Source organism: Typopeltis vanoorti, chromosome 6 (assembly GCF_054136105.1).
Source record: "Typopeltis vanoorti isolate ZY-2024b chromosome 6, IOZ_Tvanoo_1.0, whole genome shotgun sequence".
Taxonomy (NCBI): domain Eukaryota; kingdom Metazoa; phylum Arthropoda; class Arachnida; order Uropygi; family Thelyphonidae; genus Typopeltis; species Typopeltis vanoorti.
In genome coordinates this window covers 156562406-156587951 of record NC_143554.1, presented here as the reverse complement: position 1 = coordinate 156587951, position 25546 = coordinate 156562406, and the positions used below count along the sequence as shown (strand labels likewise).

General features: G+C 37.4%; 1 protein-coding gene across 4 annotated transcripts in view; it reads right to left on the bottom strand.

Annotated features, from left to right (window-relative positions):
- Positions 1 to 25546, bottom strand: part of LOC150106132 (TNF receptor-associated factor 3-like) — a 285373-nt gene that overhangs the window by 68858 nt on the left and 190969 nt on the right. For 3 of the 4 annotated variants that reach the window (XM_090393885.1, XM_090393884.1, XM_090393887.1), the window contains 3 exons: positions 18300 to 18341; positions 12952 to 13050; positions 1190 to 1249 (listed from right to left, as the gene is read on the bottom strand). In XM_090393885.1, coding sequence (XP_090250011.1) covers positions 1190 to 1249; positions 12952 to 13050; positions 18300 to 18341 — 201 coding nt within the window. The remainder of the gene's footprint in view (positions 1 to 1189; positions 1250 to 12951; positions 13051 to 18299; positions 18342 to 25546) is intronic. The other variant, XM_090393886.1, reaches the window with a different exon arrangement.

Here is a 25546-nt window from a genome sequence, read left to right as displayed (position 1 = left end):
GTTTGGGAAGCGCTGCTCTACTATATACAAGAATATGATAAAATACTCCAAAATACTGAATTGCCTATACACAATGACATACTAGAGCTACAACTCAACAGACTGACATTAAGATAGCCCGCCCCCCTGTCCATGAAGCTAAACACCTGAGAACGACCAACTACAATATCAAAGAACAATGGAAAAACATGGAGCATAAATACCCATGCCCATCTCAAAACTTGGTTTCGAGTTGGGCATTGGTATTTCAAAGTATTGGTATTTTGAGTTGGAAACTTGGAACTGAGCCAAAAGACATGGATAACACTGAACAGGATTCACATCGGATATGGAAGATGTGCAAGTGGGGAAAAATTCCCTCACTGGAATGTGATTGCAGGCACTCAAATCAATCAATCCACCACATTTCTACTGAGTGCAGTCTTCATGGGTCAAAGAAATGACTTCCTGGAGGCGACAACTCCCATTATAGACTGGATCAGACTACTTGATCTTAACCTCTAAATGTTTTGTTTCTTGCAAGTATAAATGTCTTTGTTTTATTCTAATTGTTTGTCACTTACTTTTTACATATTTATTCTGACTTATGTACCTTTATAACTGCATGTAGATTGCCATATGCTGCATAAATAAATATATAAAAGTGTTTCATTAAACTGTTTAAATTTTTTCTTATATAAAAGTGTGGTGAAGAGGGAGGGGGGGTAGCATAACCAGAATGTATTGTTAATGAAAGGAGCGTTAATGATTTTAAGATTCTATATGATAAATATGTTGTCAGTTGGGGGGGGGGGGTGTAATAATAATAATAATAATAATAATAATAATACTGCACCTTTGTTTTTTTTTTCTTTCTATACTTCCATATTTATCTTACACTCTCTCACCTCTTTTACATCTCCTTCTGCCATGCACTCTACAATCCTTATTTGCAATCCCATTCTGCATTCTTTCTTATCTGTGTCGCCATCTGCAGTGTCTGCTCACTTGAACCTACATTAAAAATCTTGATGATATGAATGTTGTTGATTTTTATGGTTATTATTATTATTTTTTTTTTGTATTGCTTTGGTAGAAGGTTTACAAATGCTAGATTAATATACTAAATATGTAAGTAATTTTGTTGAAATTCTAACTAAATTTTAACACAATTTTAAGTAAATTTCTAAAATGTGCATAAATTACTTACTTGACACTGACCATCACTAACATCACTGCACTTGAAAACTTCTATATCATCATTATCCTTCTGAAATACAGAGAAATGTCACAAACTAAATTTCAGCAATGTACTTCTGAAACTTCTGTGATTGTGTTTAAATTCTTGAGCGATAACAGTATAAGGTCCGAATAACTAATTCTGAGGTTTAAAAAAAAAAAAAAAAAAATATATATATATATATATATATATATATATATATATATATATATATATATATATATATATATATATATACTTCATTACTTTAACATTCTTGAGTAGTTTTGTATAACTTTTTGTACACTTATTCAGAAGTATTTTTAAATCTCAGTATATTTTTACTGTGCACAAAACCATCTATAATAGAATTAATGGATGAAAATGGTTTAACAATAGAGGCATGATGGTATACTTAACAAGAATAATAAAAATTATAAAATTAATGTGCATAATAGGGTCTATTATGCACATTAAGTTTTTAATATGTGCTAGAGTCACTGAAGCACAGGATGGTGGATTTGAGGGGTGGCAAAAAAAAAAGTGTTTTTTAAACGGTGTATAGTGTGAATTCTTTCATGAATTGCAGTACATTTTTCAAGCACCACTAATGAACAAGTGTTCATTAGTGGTGCTGCTTTTGGAGTTTCATTGTTATATATTGTGTTATTTTGGGTTACCGAGAAGGCAAGGTCAGAGTCGGATGCATCTGCAGTGGAAGAGAAGATAAGTTTGGCTGTTTAGTATAGTTAGATATAGCGTTTATATATAATTAGTGTTTAGTTTAGTAGTACCTCAGCAGTAAGTGAATAATGGCAGCCACAGCTCCAAATGCAAATGCTATGTCTCCAAGTCCTCTGCCATTTAAGGACGGTATTTTGCATAATATAATAAAGGATTTTGTGGCATGTAGAGCTTGCGGTATGTATGCATCGTAGGAGTTGGATATGTGGTGGGTGAGAGAGGGGGGGGAAGTGCATATATGCACAAAATATAGGCAGTGGGAGGAATTTAATGAACTGGATATTTCGATAACTGACCTAGTTACATCAGGGATAGGAAATGAATGTTGGGAGACAAGCAGTGTGATAGGAGAGAAATGATGAGCAAAATATGAACGAAAAACTAAGAGTCAGGAGTGTGGAAGGCTTGAATGACTGTGAAGTTTTCGGAGATGGTCTTGATTGGGAGAATGAATGGCGAGTAAGAGTGACTAACTTGCAGAGAGAGAGAGCTGAAAGAGGAGGTGGAATGTCTCCAGAACGAGATGAAAAGTATAAAAGGTGACATTAGGTGAATAGAAGAGATGAATGCAAGGCAAATTAGAGTAGGAGTAAGAGAGAGTTATGAAAATGATAGAAGAGGAGAGAATAGAAACAGTAGGAGAGAGGGAATGAGAGAGCGGTATGGGAATGATAGAAGAGTGGAGAATGGAAACTGTCAGAGAGAGGAAATGAGAAGAATGTGAGGGAGTGTCGGAACCAGGGATAAAGTGATGTTAGGATAGCAAGTAAGTAGGGGAACACAGAGAGAAAGAGTTAGATGAGACGGAGAGAGAGAGAGAGAGAGAGAGAGAGAGAGTGAGGGATGCAGGTGAGCAATCAAGGAACAGAGTGGTAAGAGATGTGATGTATGGAGACTCAATGATCCGTGGTGTGCAAGATAGGATACCAGAGGAGTGTTTGCCTGGAGGGATGATAGAAAGTGTGACTATAGCAATTAAGATGAGTGAAAGGATGGATGTATTGATTGTGATGATGGCCACGAATGACTTGAGAGGCAATGTAAATCGTGTGGCGAGAGATCTGAGATTCTTGCTTCAGGTTGTACAAAAGAAAACAAAGAGGAAAGATTGTGTGTGTGTGTGTGCGTGCGTGCATGCGTGTGTGTGTTGCCTAGGTATGATAGTGACAAGTTGAACAGAAGAGCAGTAATACTGAATAGCATAATAGCCAGAATGTCTCAGAAGAGAGGATTGGAATATGTGGATGCTTAGAGGGCATATGAGGACAGAATGGAACTGTATGCAAGAGACCATTTGCATTTGAATGAGGATGGACAAAGGCATCTGGAGAGATTGCTGTTTTCTGAATGAGTTGGTGTGTCAATGTAGGGAAACTAGAATTCCCAGGATGGATGGTAGCAAGGGTGGCCTCTTGTGGGAATGGGTGCTTGTGGGGAAGGGGGACGACATCAGGTAACAGAGTCCAGTGGGATCTAGAGGGGATAGTGATAGGTATAGAAGCAGTGACATCTTTATGCTTTATATGAATGCCAGAAGTATACAAAATAAAGGGGATGAATTGATGGTGCTGATAGCATCAGCCTGGCCAAAGATTATTGGGATCTGGGAGACCGTGGTTGACAGAAGATGATATAATAACAGGAATTGAAGTAGCAGGGTACAGCATTTTTCAGTAGGATACAAAAGTAAAATGTGGTGGTGGAGTACTGCTTATGATAAGCGATGATTTATGTCCACTAAGAGTGGAGGCTTTGGAAGGCAGTGACACTAATGGTTTTGAAAGCATATGGTGTGAGGTAGAAGTGGCCAAGGCAGGATATTTAGTAAGGTGTTGCTACAAACCAAGGAGCACAGAGGATGAGGCAGTTGTCTTGGGAAGGACAAGAAGAATGATTGTTATAGAAGATTTTACCTACAGCAGTATAAATTGGGGAGAGAAAGAATTTATACAAGATGGATGGCCTGCATTTGAATGGATTTGGTGTGCAGAGACTGGAAAAAGTGTTGCTGAATGAAGTGAAAATGGATGTGCAGAACCATTGAAACTAGAACTACCAAGGAGGGGGAAGTGGATATGCGGACATCAGTGAGACAGTTGAGTGTAAGAATGTATATAATGTACCCAAGCCAGTACTAAGGACAAGAAATTGGAATGGGATAGTTAGCATAACGCATCAAGATAGGGGTGGGACAAAGGGACCTCTGCATTTCATGTATACTAATGACAGGAGTATTAGGAACAAGAAGGAAGAATTTTTGGACTTGATTGGCTCTTCCTGGCCACAGGTGATGGAATAAATGGTGGAGATAGTATGCATAAACAAATTGATGAAATGAGTGGAAGGAGGGTAATTATTATGGGGGATTTCAACTATGGTAACATTGATTGGAAGGAGGAGAGGACACATGTGAGGAAGGAAATGGTTTTTATTCAATTATTAAGGGATGACTATCTGCGACAGCATGTAATTGAAAATACTAGGGGTTTGAGAGTGCTTGACCTGGTAATAGCATCTGATAATTTGACTGTAATGAATATGACCATGTTGCCACCTACTGGTGAGAGTGATCATAAGGTCTTGACCTGGGAGGTGGCTAAAGGTGTGGAATTTTCGATTAAGACAGAATATATGTGGAATTACTGTGCTGGGAAGTATGACAAGCTTAGAAGATTGCTTGGATCAGTGACATGGCATGTAAAACTGCAAGGACTGGATGTCAATAGAGCATGGGAAGTGGTCAAGGATCATTTATAGGAGGTTAGGGCCGATTGTATACCTAGGGTCCGAATAGTAAAACAAGTAGGGGTTAAATGGATGAATAACACCATTACGCTTGAGCTGCAAAAAAAGAAACAACTGTGGAGGGAATTTAAAGAGAAAGGTGACCTGCAGGCACAAGAATGGTATAAAGCACAGGCCAGAAGGGTAACAAGTGTGGTAAAAAAAGCAAAAGCGGATTATGAAATGAAACTAGCAATGCAAGCTAAAGAGAATCCCAAACAGTTCTTTCAATATGCTGCAAGCAAAAAAAAAACTACAGCAGAATGATTTTAAGGAATGACAGTGGTAAGGAGGTCACCGAATCAGTCGATATAGTGGAATTACTGAGCGAGCACTTTGCAAGAGTATATCATCCAGGTGGTGACATTGAAAAATTGAAGGAACGATTAGTTTATATGGGAATTGTGGTGAATGAAGTGGAGGTGAGTAGTCTATTGCAAAACCTCAATGTCAATACATCTGTGGGATTGGATGGTATACCAACTCGTGTCGTACGTGAAGCAGCTAAAGAATTGTCAATACCCTTGACCATTTTGTTTAATTTGAGTCTCGGGTCTGGGTTAGTCCCGAAGGGGTGGAAAGAGGGGAAAATAGTTCCACTGCATAAAGGAGGTTCCAAGAATGCTGTTGTAAATTACCGACCGATTAGCATATCAGGAATCATTGTCAAGGTGATAGAGAAATTAGTCAAGAAAAGAATACAGGATTGGATAGATGAAAATGGGATATTGTATGGGGAACAACATGGTTTTGTGAAGGGTAGATCATGCCTCACTAACTTGCTCACGTTTTATAACACAGTGACGGCTGAACTGGATAGGGGTAATGGGTTTACAGTGATACTACTGGACCTTGCCAAGGCATTTGACAGGATACCACATTGAATTCTAATCCGTAAACTACAGCATATGGGAATGGATATAGGGTTGGTGAGATGGATTGGTAAATTGTTGATGGAGAGATATCAGAGAGTAGTTTATTCAGGAATAGAGTCCAAAAGATGGCCTGTGACTAGTAGTGTGCTGCATGGTTCTATTCTTGTACCACTGCTGTTTAATTTGTTCATTAACGATATAGGGAAGGATCTAAGAGGAACATTTCATTTGTTTGCTGATGATGCAAAGTTGCGTAGGGCAACAGTGAATGCAGAAGATGTCAAAATCTTGCAGGATGACTTGGATAGATTGGAGTTCTGGGCTAAGGAGAATGGATGTCAATTTAATGTGACAAAGTAATGTTATGAATTTTGGGGTGAAAAGGTTAGCAGCAGTATACCGCGTTGGTGGAACTGTACTCCAGGAGATTGACGAGACCAGGGACTTGGGAGTGTTGGTGGATAGGGAGATGAAGTTTAGGGGGCACATTGCAAAAGTGGCTAAATCAGCTCATCACCTCACTTGGTTGTTGAAAGTACTTTGACGAGCAGAGAAAAGCAAGTTATTGTACTTCTGTACTGAGCCTTGATAAGACCTCTGAATTAATCCTATAGAAACCCTTTAGCAATTTGAATGTCCCAATCATATCTCCCCTTTTCTGCCTATCAACTAATTTCTGGGGAAAGTGGAGATATGATTGGGACATTCAAATTGCTAAAGGGTTTCTATAGGATTAATTCAGAGGATATTTTTGAGATCAGGACTGGTGGTGGGAGAACTAGGGGACACCTATAGAAGCTGGGCAAGAATGTGGTTAGCAGGGGTGTTAGAGCTGGGTTCTTTACTTTTAGAGTGGTAAATGAGTGGAATAAGCTGCCAGAGTCTGTTGTGGGTGCTATGACGGTGAGAATGTCGTATAGTTGTGTGAACATGATGTTTAGGGCCTTTCTCGATGAGTCTAAGGACTCCCTGGAGTCGCCTGTAATAATAATAAGAAGAATCTCCCAAACTTTTGGGAGAGAGAGAGACAATCATTTCGATTCAAATTTGGCTGATGCAAAAGGGCTTTGGAACTTTCTTTGAAAAGGCATTCATATTTAAACTTACTTCTGTGTTGAAGACAAGCTTTATCCCACTGGATATTGTGTATCCAGTGGGATAAAGTATCAGTATTATGTTGTGCCAGACCAGACTTTTGAGGTTTCATGTATTCAATATAATACTGATGTTCTATTATTCTTTTTTCCACAGAACAGCCTGTTTGTCCAAAGTATGTTAAATTACATTCATATGGTATTGGTAAATGCCAGCTAATGATAGAGGTGCCAGTTTGTCTTTTGTAGATGGCAACAAGTGAGAAATTTTGTTGATAGGAAAATATGTGGGAATGAGATGATACTTCTTCAAAATTCTGCCAATAGGTTCTCAGATGCCTGAAATGTAAGGAATTGGAACCCTGAAGTCTGTCGAAGAAACTTTAGGTTTTAGAACCTCATTAAAAAAAAATAGTGAAATATCTATTTCAAAAGCTGATAAAGGAAAACAGTAGTGGTCATGGATAAGGCTGACTATAAGAGAAAAATAGCCGGCCTTTTGCAAGATACCTCCACCTATCAAGAAATCAATCATAACCCTACAAATTCCCAAATTAAACAATTAAATAAATCTGGTCTGGCACAACATAGTGTTGACACTAAACACAATATCCAGTGGGATAAAGCTTGTCGTCTCCACAGATGCAAGTTTAAATAAGAAAGCCTTTTCAAAGAAAGTTGCAAAGCCCTTTTGCATCGACCAAATTTGAATCAAAATGATTGTCTCTCTCTCTCGCTCTCCCAAAAGTTTGGGAGATTCTTATCCTATGTAACCATCAAATAAATAGTTTTTAAGAATTATTTAATAATATTTTATTAATATTAATTTTCTAGCACGTGGCAACAATTTTAATTGCTAATACACTGACTATTCTGTACTTTGTATTCCATTCCTTTCAACTGTTTGTTCAACAATGATGATGATGTAATAATTTCAGTATGAAATATTTGTACCTTTATTTCATTAAAGTCAATTACTGTGGTTATTGTGTTAAGTTATTTTTACAGTTATGGCACAGCTACTTTTAAAGATTAGACTCTGTTGATATGTTTTTTGAACAGCTGGAGGTTGTAATCTAAAAGACAGAGTGGAGAGGCTGTTACAAACAACAGAGAGGTAGACATAATGAAAGAGGAGAAAGAGAAGTTGATTCTGTAAGTTTGGAACGGCTGTAAATGGATATTGAGCATGAGCTGCTCTTGTTCTTACAGTTTTTAAAGAATGTCAAGGAATGATAGTAGCCAGTTCCGCAGAGCACTGCCTATTAAAGTACCTGGACGAGGCATAAAGAGAAGCTAAATGTTTATGAGAGCATGACAGTAGTGAATCTGTAAGGGAGATCATCAGTTAGTTGGATTGCTCTGACCAGAATAGCATCAAGAAAGTCTTGGAGAGACTTTGGGTGTACCACTCCAAATTTGAGCAGTATTCTGTTGATGGGTAGATTTGGTATTTTTAGTGTTCATGTACAGATAAGTAGTGCCTTGAGCATATACGAAGTTTTTTGAAACAGAAATATGTCTGAAATGTGTTTCTGCCAGGAAAGATCTGGAGATGCAAGTCACTGCAAGAATAGAAATCTGATGATGTTTGAATATCTGGGTATTATTTACTGTAAACGGAAATGGCATGAGATCTTTCTGGGTAATCAGACAGTACTGAGTTTTGATATTTTTGATGTTTATATGGTAGAATGAGGGAAAGGAAACAACATGGAGAGTAGTAGGAGCATGGAATGGATTGCCAGGATGGTGAACGTGCAGACTGTGGATGATTTTAAGGTGGTACGATAAACTTTGTGTTGATTAGAGCTAACCTCCCACAGCGAGTCTTCTCCATGGAGGTGAAGAAAATAATAATAATAATAGTAATAATTATTTCTACCCATTCTCAAATCACCATTCTTAAACTTGAGTTTTCTGCTAACCACTTTTCCTTTCAAACTGTATTTTATCCTTTGTAATAATCTCACAAAATATATACTATATTAATATTTCCTACAAAACTGCATCTCATAATATATAGTACATAAGTCTTAACCACCTTACTGGCCATTATGGATCAAATACGCATCCTCATATGCTTCATATCCGTAGAAAGTATTTTTAACTTGGGTATAGTTATGTTAAAGATACCATCATCATCATCATCATCATCATCAAATTCCTGCCATGTACCCTCAAGGGGTGTACAGGATATGACAGTACTACATGAAAAAATTACATCATTACTAACTTCCTATCTACAATTTTCCTCCAAATCAGTCTGTTACTTGTCAAGACTCCAACATTATCAGATCTTATATTTCTATCGTCTAAGGCATTTTGTACCGTATCAATCCACCTATATCTTGGTCTTCCTCTGGGTCGTTTTCCTGCCAACCTGGCAGAGAACACTTGTTTTGCTAATCTTTCCTCTCCCATTCTATTTAAGTGACCATACCATCTGAGATTAGCTCTGCTAACGCATTCCTGGATGCTGACAATGTCAAGTTCTTTCCTAATATCCTCATTTTTAATATGATATTGCCATTGATGCCATCTGTTCACGCCTCTAATCTTTCTCAGGACTCTCATATCTGCGGTCTCTAGTCTTTGGTCAAGTGTTTTACTTCTGACCCAGCTCTCAGATCCATAAGTTAAAATTGGTTTGAACACAGTCTTGTATAGCTAATTTAGTGTTCTGACTAATTTCTTTCTTATTCCATATGAATTTATTCAATTGACTTCCCACGATACCTGCTTTGCTGATTCTGTTGTCTATTTCTATATTTAGTTTACCATCTTCAGTAAAAATTGTGCCTAAGTAGCTGAAATGTTTTACTTGTTCCACAGGTTCTCCATTCACAACACAGTTGACATTTTCAATGATTCTGCCTATTTTCATTGTCTTTGTCTTTTTATTGCTGACCTTCATACCATATCTATTACAACAGCTATTCAATTTAGTCAGAGAATCTTGCAGACTTGTAGCGGATTTATTTAGAAGTATAACATCATCCGCATAAAGCAAAGAGCTGACATTAACATCTCCAATTTTGATATCAGGTTTAATACCACATTCCTTCAAAATGTGATCCATATAGATAATGAATAACAGAGGGGATAATGTACATCCTTGTCTCACACCAGATTTAACATTAAACCATCTTCCTGTACTTCCTTCAATTCTAACTGCTGACTCACAACTCAAATAAAGACTAAGTATTGCTTGATATAATGTCCCATTGACACCATATAACTGCAGCGTATTGAATAGCTTCTCTCTTGGCACCTTGTCATATGCCTTTTCCAAATCGACAAAACTTAAATACAGATCTTTGTTATATTCCCATGCTTTCTCGACTATTTGTCGTAAAGTGAAGATCTGATCCTGACAGCCTCTATTTGGCCTGAATCCAGCTTGTTCTTCACCAAGCTTTTCTTCAACAATTCTTCTCAACCGTTTCTCAAGTATACTTGCATAGATCTTGCCAGGAACACTCAGTAGGGAAATACCTCTGTAATTCTCACATTCAGTTTTATTTCCCTTTTTATATATGGGTACTATGAGAGCTCTACTCCAATCATCGGGAATTCGTCCCTCTGTCCAGGCTTTCTGAACTATGCAGTGCAGCCACTGTAAGACTCTTATACCACCATACTTCAGCATTTCTGGTCGAATATCATCTACTCCTGCTGCCTTTCCACATTTCAAGCCTTTGATGGCTTTTTCTACTTCAAGTATGGATATGTATTCCTGACTGCATGCCTGGTCAGTGTTTTTTATCACTGTGCTGTCATCACTGCTTGTTTCATTTAGCAGTTTTTCAAAGTAATTACTCCATACTTCAAGGATATCTTTTTCTCCTGTTTTCATTTCACCTTTATCATCTCTAATTCCTTTTACAGCACTCTTTCCTCCATTCCTAAGCTTCTTCAACAACCTCCAGAATATTTTGCCACCTTCTTGATATTTATTTTCTATATTCTTGCCAAAGTCCTCCCATGACTTTTGTTTAGCTAGTTTTACACACTGTTTAGCTTTCTTACATTTGTCTCTGTATTCTGTAAGAGTAAAAGCTGACTTATTTGCCAGGAACTTTTGATATGCTTTCTTCTTTTCCTTCACTGCCTCTTTAACTTCCTGTGTCCACCAGGGAGTTCTGATTTTTTTATCTTTGCACACAACCTCACCACATGCCTCTCTGGCAGAATCAATCAATGTTTCCTTCAGAGTTTGCCACTGAATCTCCAAGGTTTGATTCCTGTTCTCAAACTCTTTCATTTTCTTTTCAATAATATTTCTGTATTTTAGTCTACAGTTTACATCTGAGAGCTGCTCAACTTTTATTCGCTTTAAAACTTTCTTACATGTTATTCTTTTCAATATGAAATTCAATTTTATCCTGCTCAAGACTAAATAGTGATCACTTCCAATTTCAAATCCTCTGTACACTCTGGTGTCCTGCACCAGGGAGAAAACATCACTATCAACAATAACATAGTCAATGAGACTTTTCTTATTCCTAGCCTCTTCTCTCCATGTGAATTTGTGCACATTTTTATGTTGGAACATGGTGTTAGTAATAACCAGTCCATGTCCTGAGCAGAAATCCAACAGATATTTGCCATTATTATTAGCTTTGCTCTTTTCTCCAAATTTTCCCAAAATATTTTTGTATGTCTCACAATCATTTCCTACTCTACTATTTAGATCCTCAACAAGGACCAACTTTTCCTTTTTCATTGTGTCAGTTGCTTTTTCTAAAGCCTCAAAAAATTCCTCCACTTCTACCTTAGTAGAACCTTCTGTGGGACCATAGGCACAAATAAGTCTGATTGTCCAGTTCCCCATTCTCATATTTGCCCACATTACTCTACTTGAGACTGACTGCCATTCAAGAAGATTAGCCTCGTATTTTGTGTTGAATACTATGGCTACTCCTTCTTTTCCTTGATTGTTATTGCCTGAATATAACATTTTGTATTTATTGCTCAGAAAGATCTCACCAGTTTTGGTCTTTTTTGTTTCAGTCACCCCTATTATGTCAATCTGGTACTTATCTAATTCCTCAGCTAGCTCCATTTCTTTGCCATTTAGGCTTCTTACGTTGATAGTACCGATCTTTAACTCTGGTGATGTTGAGTTGGGGTTTGTTTTCAGATTTGTTCCAGTAGCTGACTTTTCGCTGTTCGCCCTGGCGAAAACAACGGGGGCCTTGTTTAACCGGGCGACGCCCCAGCCGGCATGAAATTTTGTCATGTTGTACCATCATTTTTTATTTTGGTTTAACCAATAAGAATACAATTTGGTCGGCTAAATCCCAAATTGCCAGCCCATCCTCGTTCGTTCAGTATCAAAGTAGATACCCAACAGGGTGCACCACGAGAAGGTGAGGATTGGACATTAGGTCAGAAGCCCTGGTCGGTTCTCCGCATTCCTTTAAAGGCTATGTGGAGGTCTCCTCTCAGTTATACAGCTTTGACCCTTAAGCACCCCAGTTAAAGATACCAAGCAATTTTAAACCTGGTTTTACTCCATTTTTTCCAAGTAAGCAAACAGACAATGTCAAGTTTGCGCCTGCAATTTATGCAAGACTAGCTGATCTCACAGGTAGTGCAAGACCAAGGCAACTCGTGGTAAAAGTGGAGCAAGCTCTGATCACTAATCTTAATATTTACCCTTAATGCCAAAACACATCTCCAAGAAGGGGATGTATGATGTTTTGTATTAAAGGCAAGGGGCCACTACCCAGACCAGTTTCGACCTTTATTGAGGCCTCATCAGTGGGAGCCAGGCTAGAAATACCAAGATTTAGTAATGCAGAGCTTGTAAGTATTTTACCAAAACAAGTTAACCTTATTGAATAAAAATCTCAGGAGGAGATATAGATGTAGAAAGTATTTTTAACTTGGGTATAGTTATGTTAAAGATACCAAGCACCCACAGGTAGTGCAAGATACCAGTCTTGCACTACCTGTGGGATCAGCTAGTCTTGCATAAATTGCATGTGCAAACTTGACATTGTCTGTTTGCTTACTTGGAAAAAATGGAGTAAAACCAGGTTTAAAATTGCTTGGTATCTTTAACATATGCTTCATATTCATCATATATTTCAATGTAATATCAATGGTATTACAATTTTTATATGCACTTCGCATCCATGAAAACTTGGACATATATACATATATATATATATATATATATACGTCCTGGCCGGTAGCATGGTTAATCTGTATTGCAGTCAGTAAATGAAATTAAGACATTACAAACCTCATCATCTGCAGTAGAAGTGCCAGACATACATTTTCTATGCCCTTCTTGTAATTTTTTATGTTGTCTTTGTAATTCTTCAAACTTTTTTGATAGTTGCTGTAAGCAATTAAAAGAAAACAATTTTAAGCCAAGAAAGTAATACAATAATTTTCAAATACTTAAGCATTATTTTATTTAAATGTATGCCAATATTGATTAAATTATAGATTAAGTATTACTGTGAGATATTTGCATGTGGAAAATGTTTGAATAAATTTCTTACATGATATTATCAAAAATCGATTGTTTTTGTTAGCACACTGCTACAAGATGACAGTGAAAGGCAAATCATTGTGTAGGTTTGCACAGAAGACAAATAAAGTAAATGGCATGGATTGCTAAAAAAATGGTACAGTGACGTGAATATGTATATGTGGGATGTCATGGATATTTATGTAGAGAGGTTGAATAAAAGAAAGGAATGAGTGTGGGTATGTAGGAAATGTGATATTCTGATCGACCAGGAGGCTTTCTTAAATATCTGTGGATATTTAAGCAAACGTTATTTTGATCATAAAGCAGCTGATAATAACATTGAAAAACAGAGTGCAATTAACAGTGAAGTGGAGAGCAGTGTTGACGGAGAACAAGTGTCTGTGATTGGTAATAAAATAGCAAGAGTGAATGATATGTAAAAAGGACACAGTATTTGATAGTGTTGGTGAAGATGAGGCAATAGTAAGGCAGATGTGGAATGAAATGAAGAGAATTGTAGATATGTATGGAAGAGTGAAGAAGATGGAGTTGGCATGAAAGAGATATCAAAAGACTCATGAGTGGAATGTATGATTTACCACACCTCTAATTATTGAAATCAATTCAATAATTAGAGGTGCGGTAAATGAGAAAATGCACACAGTTTGTTTTCTGAAATGTAAAATGAATAGAGTGATTGAGGCGTTGGATATGAGCTGTAAGTGAGCAAAGAAGTTGGAAGTGGTAGTAAGGACAAATTATTTCATTGGGAACAAGGAGAGTGTAAGATTTGATATCAGGAGATTGTTGAAAAGGATAAGAGATAATAGAATGATAAGAAAGATGGTAAGTGTGTTGACCAAGTATGACAGCAATGAGATGAGGCAAACAGCAAGACTAATGAATATATTAGTGGAAATGTGTGAAGAGAAAGGGTGCAGTTTGTTAATGTGGAATGAGCTTGAAGAAAGAATTGAACTGTATAAGTGATGGACTGCATTTGAATGGTTTTGATGTGAGTCATTTGGGAAAGAGCAGGAGAGTAAGGAAGGAGAGATTGAAGTGCTGCTTATGAATGAAGAAGTAGGTAACATGAGTGCAGAGAATGAGAGAACAAGTATGCAAGAGTAACAGGACAATGGGAAGGCCCAGGGATGAACAGGGGAACACAGCATGAGAACAGTTGATGCTCCAAGAGGATGTGAATGATTTGGACAAAAAGGCAAGGAGATGACCTCAGATGTAGGGAAAAACAGTTGGATTTGAAGACAGTTCTGGGATGACTAAGGAGAAAAAGAAATGGCTTAAGGAAAGTATGGAGAAGTCACATCTAATAAGGTATCAGCGAAACTTGTTATAGATCCAGGAATAAGCTGTTATGTTTGTATATGAATGCTAGAAGTATCAGAAACAAGGGAAATGAAACAGTTGCATTGATTGAGTTTGTTCATCCAAAAATTGCTGCAATAAATGAGATATGGTTGGATGAGAATGGCATCCTGACAGGAATAGAAATGTAGTATGATGTATTTTGGGAAGGTAGAAAGGGTAAAAAGGGAGGTTATTGATGATAGAAAAACAGTTATGTCCATACAAGGTAGAGATGCAAGGAGAAATAGTGGTAGTGGTTTTGAGGCAGTATGGTGTGAGATAGAAGTGAATAGAATAAAATATTTTGTTGGATGTTGCTTATAGACCTGATAATGGAGACAGTAGTGACCAGGAAATGTATGAGCAAATTAACCAAGCAAAAAGATAAAGAGTGGTCATTATGGGTGATTTTAATTACTGCAATATAGATTGGGATCACAAGATAGAACCAGAGGTAAAGAAAATGAGCGAGTTAAGGTTTTGATGGACAGCTACCTCAGGCAATATGTAAGAAAGGGCACATTATTATTTAGGGTCTTGGATTTGATCATCTCATCAGAGGATGTTATTATAAATGAGGTATCATATCTCCCACCAGTTGGTGAGAGCGACCATGAAATGATTACCTGGGTGGTTGCTAGCAGTATGACAACTTCCATAAGGAAAGGGTATAAAACTCGGGTTTTTCATCCTGCATGCAGACAAATCGGCCCTTCAGAACACACGCAATTTACAAACAAAAAATACTAGTTATAGTGGTGGTGATGGGCAGTAAATGGTGTTGATGTAGATGATTGGTAGTAGAGGTTTGGTGTAGTGGTGAAGACAGAGAGTTATACAGTAGGTGTCCCCCTGCTATGCGTCTTTGGACTAATTGGAGGTGTCATTAATAATAATAATAATAATAATAAATAATACAGAGAAAAAAGGAATTATGGAGGCATTATAGGAGGAGTGGTAATAATCAATTTCATGAGGAATACAAAGAACATGCAAGGTAGGTAACTCAAATGGAAGGATAACAAAAGTTCAATATGAGCAGCAATTAGCTAATGAAGCCAAAAAAAAAATGCTTATAAAGTTCTTTCGATATGCCCAGCAAAAAAAAAAAATCCTTGTGAATGATTCATGATTCATATTCACAAGGATTTCATCCTTGTGAATATGAATCATGGAGAGTTTGAGAGCAGTGGATGATGAGTAGGAGAGACCGACTGTGAGTGAAGAGGAGGTGTATGGGGAATTAAGCAAACTTTATATTAATAAGGCTGTGGGACTTGATGATATATCACATTGTATTTTAAAGGAAGCTGCCAGAGAGTTGACATCTGCCATGACATATTCATCAGCTTGCAAGCTAACTAAGAGTTTGCTTGCAAAAAATACATTTCTGTGACATTTCAAGTTCCTTAGTACTGAACGAGAGCTTGAATGAGGAGAACCAACCACTTGACTTATATAATTTCATTTAGAACATTTAGAAGACATTCTTTTCCCATTCATACACCTTTGACTTTCATTTTGGGTTCATTACATAGAAAACGTTTTTCCTATCTGAACCCCATAATGAAGAAACATGACCCACTTTTTTTATTTAATATAAATAATCTACATCTGCAAATTAAATTTACTATGGAAATAGAAAAAGACAGCAATTTATCTTTTTAGATATTTTTAGAATATCTTTTTAGATATTCTACTCCTCTGCTCACCATCTGGTGCATTAATTACTTCCATTATCGAAAGTCAATTTTCACTGGATGTTACATTCAACAGCTCACCATCCTTCACAGAAGGCTGGAATGCATACCTGTTTAAACTTTTGTATAATGTGCTCACACTATTTGTTCTACAGCTCAACAATTACAGCAAGAACTCATAAACATCAAACAATACATTAAACAAGGGTTTTGCAGAAAGGACCACACAACAGCTTTTTAATTCCTGTAATCCTAACTCAAATAACAAGGAAATTATGTCAAGTCCCAATTCCATACATTTCTGGCGACTCAGAACCCATCTCCAGAATTCTTAAGAAATACAGTTTAGCAGCTACTTTTCTTCCTATCAACAAATTATCATGATGATTTCCATCTTCCAAGGATAAATGTTCTCCTCTGGCTTTTCCTTCCTGGTGTCTACCAAGTTCCTTGTGACTGTCATCGTTCTTACTTCAGACAAACTAGATGCTCATTAGAAAAGAGAATAGAAGGACAACACCAATCATATATTAGCAACAGGAAATCTGGCTTGACATAGCATGGAATAGATACAGATCAGAGTATCCTATGGTCTGGAATACGCTGACTTCATCTGTGTCAATATAAATTTGAATGTTTGTTTAAAGAAAGTGCTGAGACCTTACTTCCCTGTCTGAACTTAAATCAGAATGACTACCTCTTGCTATCTAAGATATGGAAAGTCTTATTCTAATCACACATTACTAAAGTTTTTTTTAAATACAGCTAGTGAATAATTAATAATGCAATGTTTCCTCAGTTATACCATTGCATTGTTTTATGTATCTTGCAATTAACTTTGTTACTACTGATGATGGCCTGTAATATTCAGGCAGAAATATATGGCTTTAAATATTATTACTTATTTTCTTATGTTTTTCACGTGAAATAAGAAATCTCATGTGGCAATCATCTTTTAACGAGACTGCAGTGTCAAGGGTATGGTGGAGGAAGGACCGACAGTGAGGGGACAAGAGGTATATGATGAATTAAGTAAACTTAATGTTAATAAGCAGTAGGATTTGACAACATATCACAGTATTTCTTAAAAGGAATGCTCCACATAGTGAATGGTATCTTGGCATACCTGTTTAACAAGTCTTGAAACAGGAAAAAAACAAATAGAAGTAGAGTGATATACTTGGGTGTATTTGATGAATTTGATGAACTGCCATATGAGATAGTGTTAATTTTAAATCAAGTTAGATAGGTATAAATTTTTGGGGGGTCTGTTTTGGAACCATTATTGTTCAACTTGTATATTAATGATATTGGATATTTGCTCTACTCCTCATGGTTCTTCCTAATTTTGTATCATCTGCAAAATTAGGAAGAACTGTGAGGAATAAAGCAGACACTGTGTCCTTACTCGAGGAGGAGGAGGATCTGAATAGCCTCTTCAAGTGGGTGGAGCTTCCAGTTGAAAAGTGTAAGGTCTTAAATGATAGGAAAAGATGGTATAGAGAGTATACAATGGGAAAATATTTCACTCTCTGATTTTCCTTCCCCCTAGCATGCAAGAAAATCAGAGTTTATATGCATTTTGACAGGCATAAAACACAGATATCCTACAACTTGTTGGGGTTAGTTACATGGTGTAATGATTAGCACTCTGGACTTTGAATCCAGCAATCCAAGTTCAAATCTCAGTGGAACCTATATTTTGCCGGCATGGTTGGCCGAGTAGTTAGCGCATGCGCTCTCCAGCCAATAGGCTGCTGGTTCGAATCCTGCAGTGGGTATGGATGTTTATGTCTGTGAAAATAGTAGGGGGGTGCTGGTGGTAGATGCTATTGGAGTATTTGTGGTTCGTTGTAGTTGGTGAATTGAGTGGTGAAGATAGAGATGTAGAGTAGGTGCCCTCCCTCAATGAGTCTTTGAATTCCCTGGAGGTGTCATATAATAATAATAACTTTAAACACCTCAGTTCTAATCCAAACTTTTATAACTACAACTAGTTGATTAATATAACCTAAATGTATTTTTAAAAACTAAACTTACATGCATTGTATCCTCCATTTCTTGAGATTTTTCTATGTGAATCTAAATAAAGACAAGCAAGTAAAGTACTGGAAGTATTAAACTCTTTCATAATATATAAATTGCAAATTCATTTAGAATACCTACCATGTACATTATTTTGACTATGTGTAATATATTTTATACTGAATTTCTAGCAGTGTTTCACAATTAGTATTTGGAGACACAAAATTATCCTAAAATGTACTACATTACTTAACAAATTCACCATTGGTAATAATTTTCCAAGAGGTCACCCTCCTGTAGGCAACTCAGATCACAGTCTTGTACAAGTCTCACTGAACACCCCTCCTCCAACCACTTCCAAACTTGTATCCTCTGGCACTACAAAGGAGCCAATTGGGACGACCTCTGGAAATTCTATTCCTCCTTTCCTTGGTCTGACTATTGCTTCCACTCACCTGACCCCTAAAACATGCTGTGAATGAGTCACAGAAATTATTCTCACTGGTACAAAAACCTTCATCCCCCATTCAGTCTATAATCCACATCCCTCCAAGCCTTAGTTCAACCAAAAATGTGTCAAAGCAGTCAAAGAAAAAAATTCAGCTTACTGCATGTGGCTTGCATCAAGCACTCCAACTTCATGCTCTCCCTATACCAAAGCACACAACATACGCAGATCAGTATATCCAAATCTGATTTCATGAACATCACCAGCAGAAAACTTGCCTCCTGTCCAAATGGAAGTGGTGCCTTCTGGTTGCTTGCTAAGGCCATTAGGTACAACTTCTGCTCTCCTGAACTTCCACCTCTGTCTCATCCTTATGACATCACTGTTACTTTGCCCAAAGATAAAGCTGACCATCTGGCATCACTCTTTTCCTCAAATTCCTGCATAGATAACGAAGGTAAATACCTCCTACCATACCAGAATCGAAGCATTACATGCCCTCTGTAGTTTTTTTGACAAAAAAGCCAATAAAAAACTACTAAATAACTTGGGTACTAAAAATCTTCTGGTCCTGATAGTATCTCTCTAACTGTTCTCAAACATTGTGCTCCAGAGCTAACATCCATCCTGCATCATCTCTGTAATTTATTATACACATCTTGTACTTATCCCAATGCATGGAAGCAATTTCATATCTGTTCTATTCCAAAAAAATATGATAGAAGTCAACTGACAAACTGCCATCACCTCTGTCTTGCCCAAAATAATGGAAAAAGTCATCAATAGCCAACTCCTCCATGACTTAGAGGCTCATGAATTAATCAGCGACCAGTAGTATGGATTCCACCAATCAAGATCCACAGCTGACTTTATAGCTTACATCACCCACCACTAGACATGTACCATGGAAAGGTTTGCCCTTGACATTTCCAAAGAAGCCTTCAACCTTGTGTGGTATTGAGGCCTACTAAACAAATTGCCATCATTCAGTCTCCTTACCATCCTCTATAATTGGCTAGCCAGCTTTCTCTCTAGTAGTTCTCTGTGAGTAAGGATAAGTATCTCCTTCAAGCTTCACCACTAACATTGCAGTGCCCCATCACCTACTCTCTTTTTCCTATACATAAATGACTTACTCACAATAACCACGAATTCTAAATTGTTGATTCTTGACCACAAGGATTAATGAGAATAAACTATTATTTAGATATTGGTCAAGTAGTTAATGAGAATAATAATTTATTCTCATTAACCACTAATTCTCTCCACAGCTTTGCAGCCGATAGTACTTTCCACTCATAATACTCATTTGATAAACCATGCAGTACTCTGAACTAGGATCCAGAAGTGTGTTGACAACAATGAAACTATCTTTGATGGACAGCGTGGATTTGCTAAAGGGAGGTAATGTTTTAGTAATCGACTTACTTATTACAATAAGGTGTTGGTTTCCTTGGACAGAGGAAAGGGATACAAAGTAGTATACTTAGATTTTGCAAAGGCTTTTGATAGATTACACATGATAAGATGATAATCAAACTATAGTGGATAGGTTGGATATTAGATTATTGCATTGGATTGGAGACTGGTTATTTTATAGGTATCAGCAAGTTGTCTATGGGGAAGCAACATTCTGAAAAAGGAAAGTCACCAGTGGCGTACCTCAAGGATCTGTTTTAGGGCCATTACCATTTAACCTGTATGCTAATTATATTGGGGAAGATTTGGATGGGGATATTTAGTTGTTTGCAGATGATGCAAAGTTGGGACAAACTATGAACAGTAGAGAAGATGCAGCCTTACAAGAAGCCTTGAATAAATTGAGTGATTGGGCACAGGAATGGGGATGTGAGTTCAATGTTGAAAAATGTAAAGTTTTAAAATTTGGAAAACAAAGATGGGATGCAGAATTTATGCTTGGTGAGAATATATTGTTGGCAGTAGATGAAATAAGAGATCTGGGGGTGATAGTGGATAAGGATCTAAAATTTAGAGGACACATTGCCAAAATTGTGAAGACAACACAAAGACTTCTGGAAATGATGCAGAGGACACTGACTTGTAGAAGTAGAGAGATTCTTGTTCCATTGTATAAGGCTTTAATTAGGCCACACATGGACAACTGTGCCCAGATTTGGTCACCTGGTTTTGAAAAGGATGAAGAGATGTTGGAAATGGTCCAGAGGTGGCTAAGGTAGTTTCTGATTTCTGGAATGTCGAATATGAGGAAAGATTGAGAAGATGCAATTTACAGAGTCTAGTGAATAGGAGAAAGAGAGGTGATATTATATAGATCTAAAATGTTAGTAAGGGGTTGTTATAGGATAAATGTTGGAGTGGTTTTACAGTAAATGGTGGAAGATCAGGGGAGAACCAGGGGTCATCCCTGGAAAATGTATAAAAAGAATGTGAGCAGGGGAGTGAGAAGCAGGTTTTTTGCATACAGAGTTGTGAATGATTAGAATGCCTTGCCTAAGAGTATTGTCTGCAGAGAATTTGAGTGTGTTTAAGGCACTATATGATGAGCTGTGTGTATGATGAAAGGACCTACTAGATAAGTCTTTGACTCCATGGAGTCTTGGGGTAATAATAATAATAATAATAATAATAATCATGCGGAGGTTTCTGTAATCCGTGCGGTTAGCCTAGTGGCTTTGCATTTTGCAACCATATGCCTGGGGAAGAAGTGTTCTAGGTTCAATTCCCATTGCCGACGTGAGGAGCTAAAGGATCTTCCTCAGCCACAGCTAAGTTAGCCAGTCTTGGATGCGGGCAGCACGGTTTTTTCTCCAGTTTATCTGGGGTTTTTCATCCACAAGCAGGCAAACCAGCCCTGTGAACATGCAGGGATACAGCTAGGAATACTTAGAGACATAGGAGTGACCATCCTATCCTCGTACTTCGGTTAAGACATCCCAGCATGCTTGGAAGGTTGTGGGCCTTAAAGGCCTGTTAAAGCCATAGGGATAGGAGGTTTTTGTGGTTAAGAAGTTCAATCAAATTATTCTGGTTTTGTGACCACATGTTTATTAAAAAAATACTGTTTTTTAAAACTAAACAAGTACTAAAAAACAAACCCAACAAGTTTCGTTAGTCGTCAGACTAACATCTTCAGGGGTAAAAAGAACTAACAGTTTAAAGCACAAACTATAAGAAACTTTTTTGATGTTCATAATCATACCAACAAATGAACTTTTTTTTTTTTTTTTGCCTGGCAGTCTGAGTGGTTAGTGTTTCCACTCTCCAGTCAAGAGGCTGCGGGTTCGAATCCTGCCGTGGGCATGGATGTTTGTGATATTCTGTGGAAATACTAGTGGTGGCGGCAGTCAATTGGTGGATTGTGAGTGGTGGAAGCAGAGCTGTAGAGTAGATGCCCTCCCTCAATGAGTCTTTCGACTCCCTGGAGGTGATCAATAATAATAATAATAATAATAATAATAGCACAAACTGTAAGAAACTTTTTTTGATGTTCATAATACCAACAAATCAACTTGTTTTTTTGTCATTTCTTATAGTTTGTGCTTTAAACTGTTAGTTCTCTTTACCCCTGAAGATGTTAGTCTGATGACTAACGAAACTTGTCGGGTTTGTTTTTTAGTATTTGTTTAGTTTTAAAAAACAGTATTTTTTAATAAACATGTGGTCACAAAACCGGAATAATTCGACTGAATAATAATAATAATTCTTGTCCTACACCTCATCTTATTGCTGTCATACCTGGGCAAACACACTTACTACCTTTCCAATAATACTATTATCTTTTATCTTTCTCAACAACCTCCTGATATCTAATCTTATATTTTCCTTGTTCTTAATCAAGTAATTTGTCCCTACAATCACTACCAACTCCTTTGCTCACTTACTGCTCATATCCAATGCCTCAATCACTCTATTCATTTTACCTTCCAGAAAACAAACCATTTCTAATATCTCTAAAAATAGAATCACCATACAATGCCACTCGCACCTCTTTTGTAATAGAAGGTAATAATAATATATTCCACAGTAACACTTAGTCTAAAATTTAGATGAAGTGTTATCAGCACACATTAAAATATAAAATTTAATTACCTTACTGCAGCCTAAATGATGATGACTATTGTTTAACTCACATCACCTAGTTTGAGGGAATGATGTCTAGTTCTGAAGGCATGTTCTGAAAATTTCCCCTGCATCAATACTATAAAAAACCATTAAATAACTTAAATGTTTGAGTCACATCCCCTCATTTTCACCTGCCAACCAACATCTGCAACCACAAAAATCCTCAATCAATTCTCAAGTCATCTCCATTTATTTTATATTTACATAACAGAGTTTCATGTGGTATTCTATCAAATGCCTTTGCAAATTCCTGGATTACACTCTCCCTTAACACCTCTAGTTTCTCTGATTTTTCACTTCTAACCTGTTACTGATCAATACTTTCTTCAAGCATCTAACTCCATAAATTAAAGAAGCCAAGAAATTATATTTTTGGTTTAATCCTTTATCCAAGTGTAAGCAAACAATGTTTACTTACTTGGATACACTTTGATAAAGGATAAACTTTGCACATGAAATATCTTCATGACTAGCCTATTTGTATATAGAGGCTACTGACTTCGCAATTGCCTCAGTATTCCATAACGTCAAACACACACCCTTTCAGATGTGTATAATGCTATGCATTATGAGAAAGGCCACTACTCATACTGGTTTTGACCTTTATTGAAGTATGTTAAAGTGTGAGGATACCAGGGCTGCCCTGCAGGTAAGAGGCATCTTTGCTCAAAGTTATGTTTCAGTGTCCCCATAGAATAGAATTTGAAAATTAAAATGAAATTTTAAATGAAATGGTGCCCCTCCTGATCAGATGCCTTTGTGTGGAGCACAAACCTGGAAAGGACATCTGTGACCCTACCACTTCTTCAAGCAGAAAACATCACTCCCAAAACCTGGTGAGGTACGGAAGTGACAATACAGTGTCTATGGATGTCAAATATGATATATATATATATATAATTTTTTTTTTTTTTTTTTTCTATATATCCTATATACAAGTAGTCAAAAGGTGTTACATCTTATTATTGTTATTGTTATTATTGTTCCGGGCAACTCCAAGGAGTTGACAGACTCATCGAGGGAGGCCCCAACATCATGTCAAGAACAACTATTCGACATTCACACAGTATCTATCATACCTTGCCTTGAACTCATTCACGGTTGTAGCACCCACAACAGACTCTGGAAGCTTATTCCACTCATTCACTACTCTCCAAGTAAAAAACCTAGCTCTAACACCCTTGTCAACCACGCTCTTGCCCAGCTTCCATTCATGGCCCCTAGTCCTCCCACCACCAGTCATATTTTCAAAAATATCTTCTGGATCAATCTTGTAGAAACCCTTCAGTAATTTGAATGTCTCAATCATATCACCCCTCCTTCGCCTATCGACCAATTCCTGCAACCCACAAATCTTCAACCTATTCTCATAATGTTCATTCCACAGACCTGCTATCATCTTGGTCACTCATCTCTGGATCCTCTCCACTTCCTCCCCATCATGAAGAAACCCTGGTGCCCATAACTGGGCACAGTAGTCCAGATGGGGTCTTATCAAGGCTCGATACAGAGGAACAACAACTTGTTTATCTCTGCATGTTAAAGTATTTTTCAGAAGCCAAGTGATTTGGTGAGCTGTTTTAGTCACTTTTGAAATGTGCCCCCTAAACTTCAATTCCCTATCCACCAACACTCCCAAATCCCTGGCCTCATCAATCTCCTGGAGTACGGTTCCACCAATGCGATATACTGCTGCTATTCTTTTCACCCCAAAGTGCATAACCTTACACTTTGGCACATTAAATTGACATCCATTTTTCCTAGCCCAGTCCTCCAAACTATCCAAATCATCCTGTAAAATTTGGACATCCTGTGCACTCATAATTGCTCTACCCAACTTTGCATCATCAGCAAACAAGTGAACACTTCCTCTCAAATCCTTTCCTATATCATTGATGAACAAATTGAAAAGCAGTGGTCCAAGAACAGAGCCCTGTGGCACTCCACTACTCACAAGCCATCTTTTAGACTCCGCTCCTGAATAAACCACTCTCTGGTATCTCTCCTTCAACCGCCCTCCTATCCATCTCACCAACCCTATATCTATCCCCATCTGCTCCAGTTTACTGATTAGGGTTCTATGTGGTATCCTATCAAAAGCCTTGGCAAGGTCCAGTAGTATTACTGTAAACCCATTACCCCATATCCAGTTCAGCCGTCACTGTGTTATAAAACATGAGCTAGTTACTGAGGCATGATCTACCTTTCACAAAACGATGTTGTACCCCATACAATATCCCATTTTCATTTATCCAATCCTGTATTCTTTTCTTGACTAATTTCTCTATCACCTTGACAATGATTCCTGATATGCTAATCGGTCAGTAATTTACAACAGCAGTCTTGGAACCACCTTTATGCAGTGGAACTATTTTCCCATCTTTCCACCCCCTCGGGACTAACCCAGACCCGACACTCAAATTAAACAAAATGGTCAAGGGTACTGACAATTCTTTAGCTGCTTCTCTTACGACACGAGCTGGTATACCATCCAACCACACAGATGTATTGACATTGAGGTTATGCAATAGACTACTCACCTCCACTTCATTCACCACAATTCCTGTATAATCTACTGGTACATTCGTTTCTGCAATGTCACCACCTGGATGATATATTCTTGCAAAGTGCTCACTCAGTAACTCAGTAACTCAACTATATCAACTGATTCAGTTACCTCCCTGCCATCGGCATTCTTTAAAATCATTCT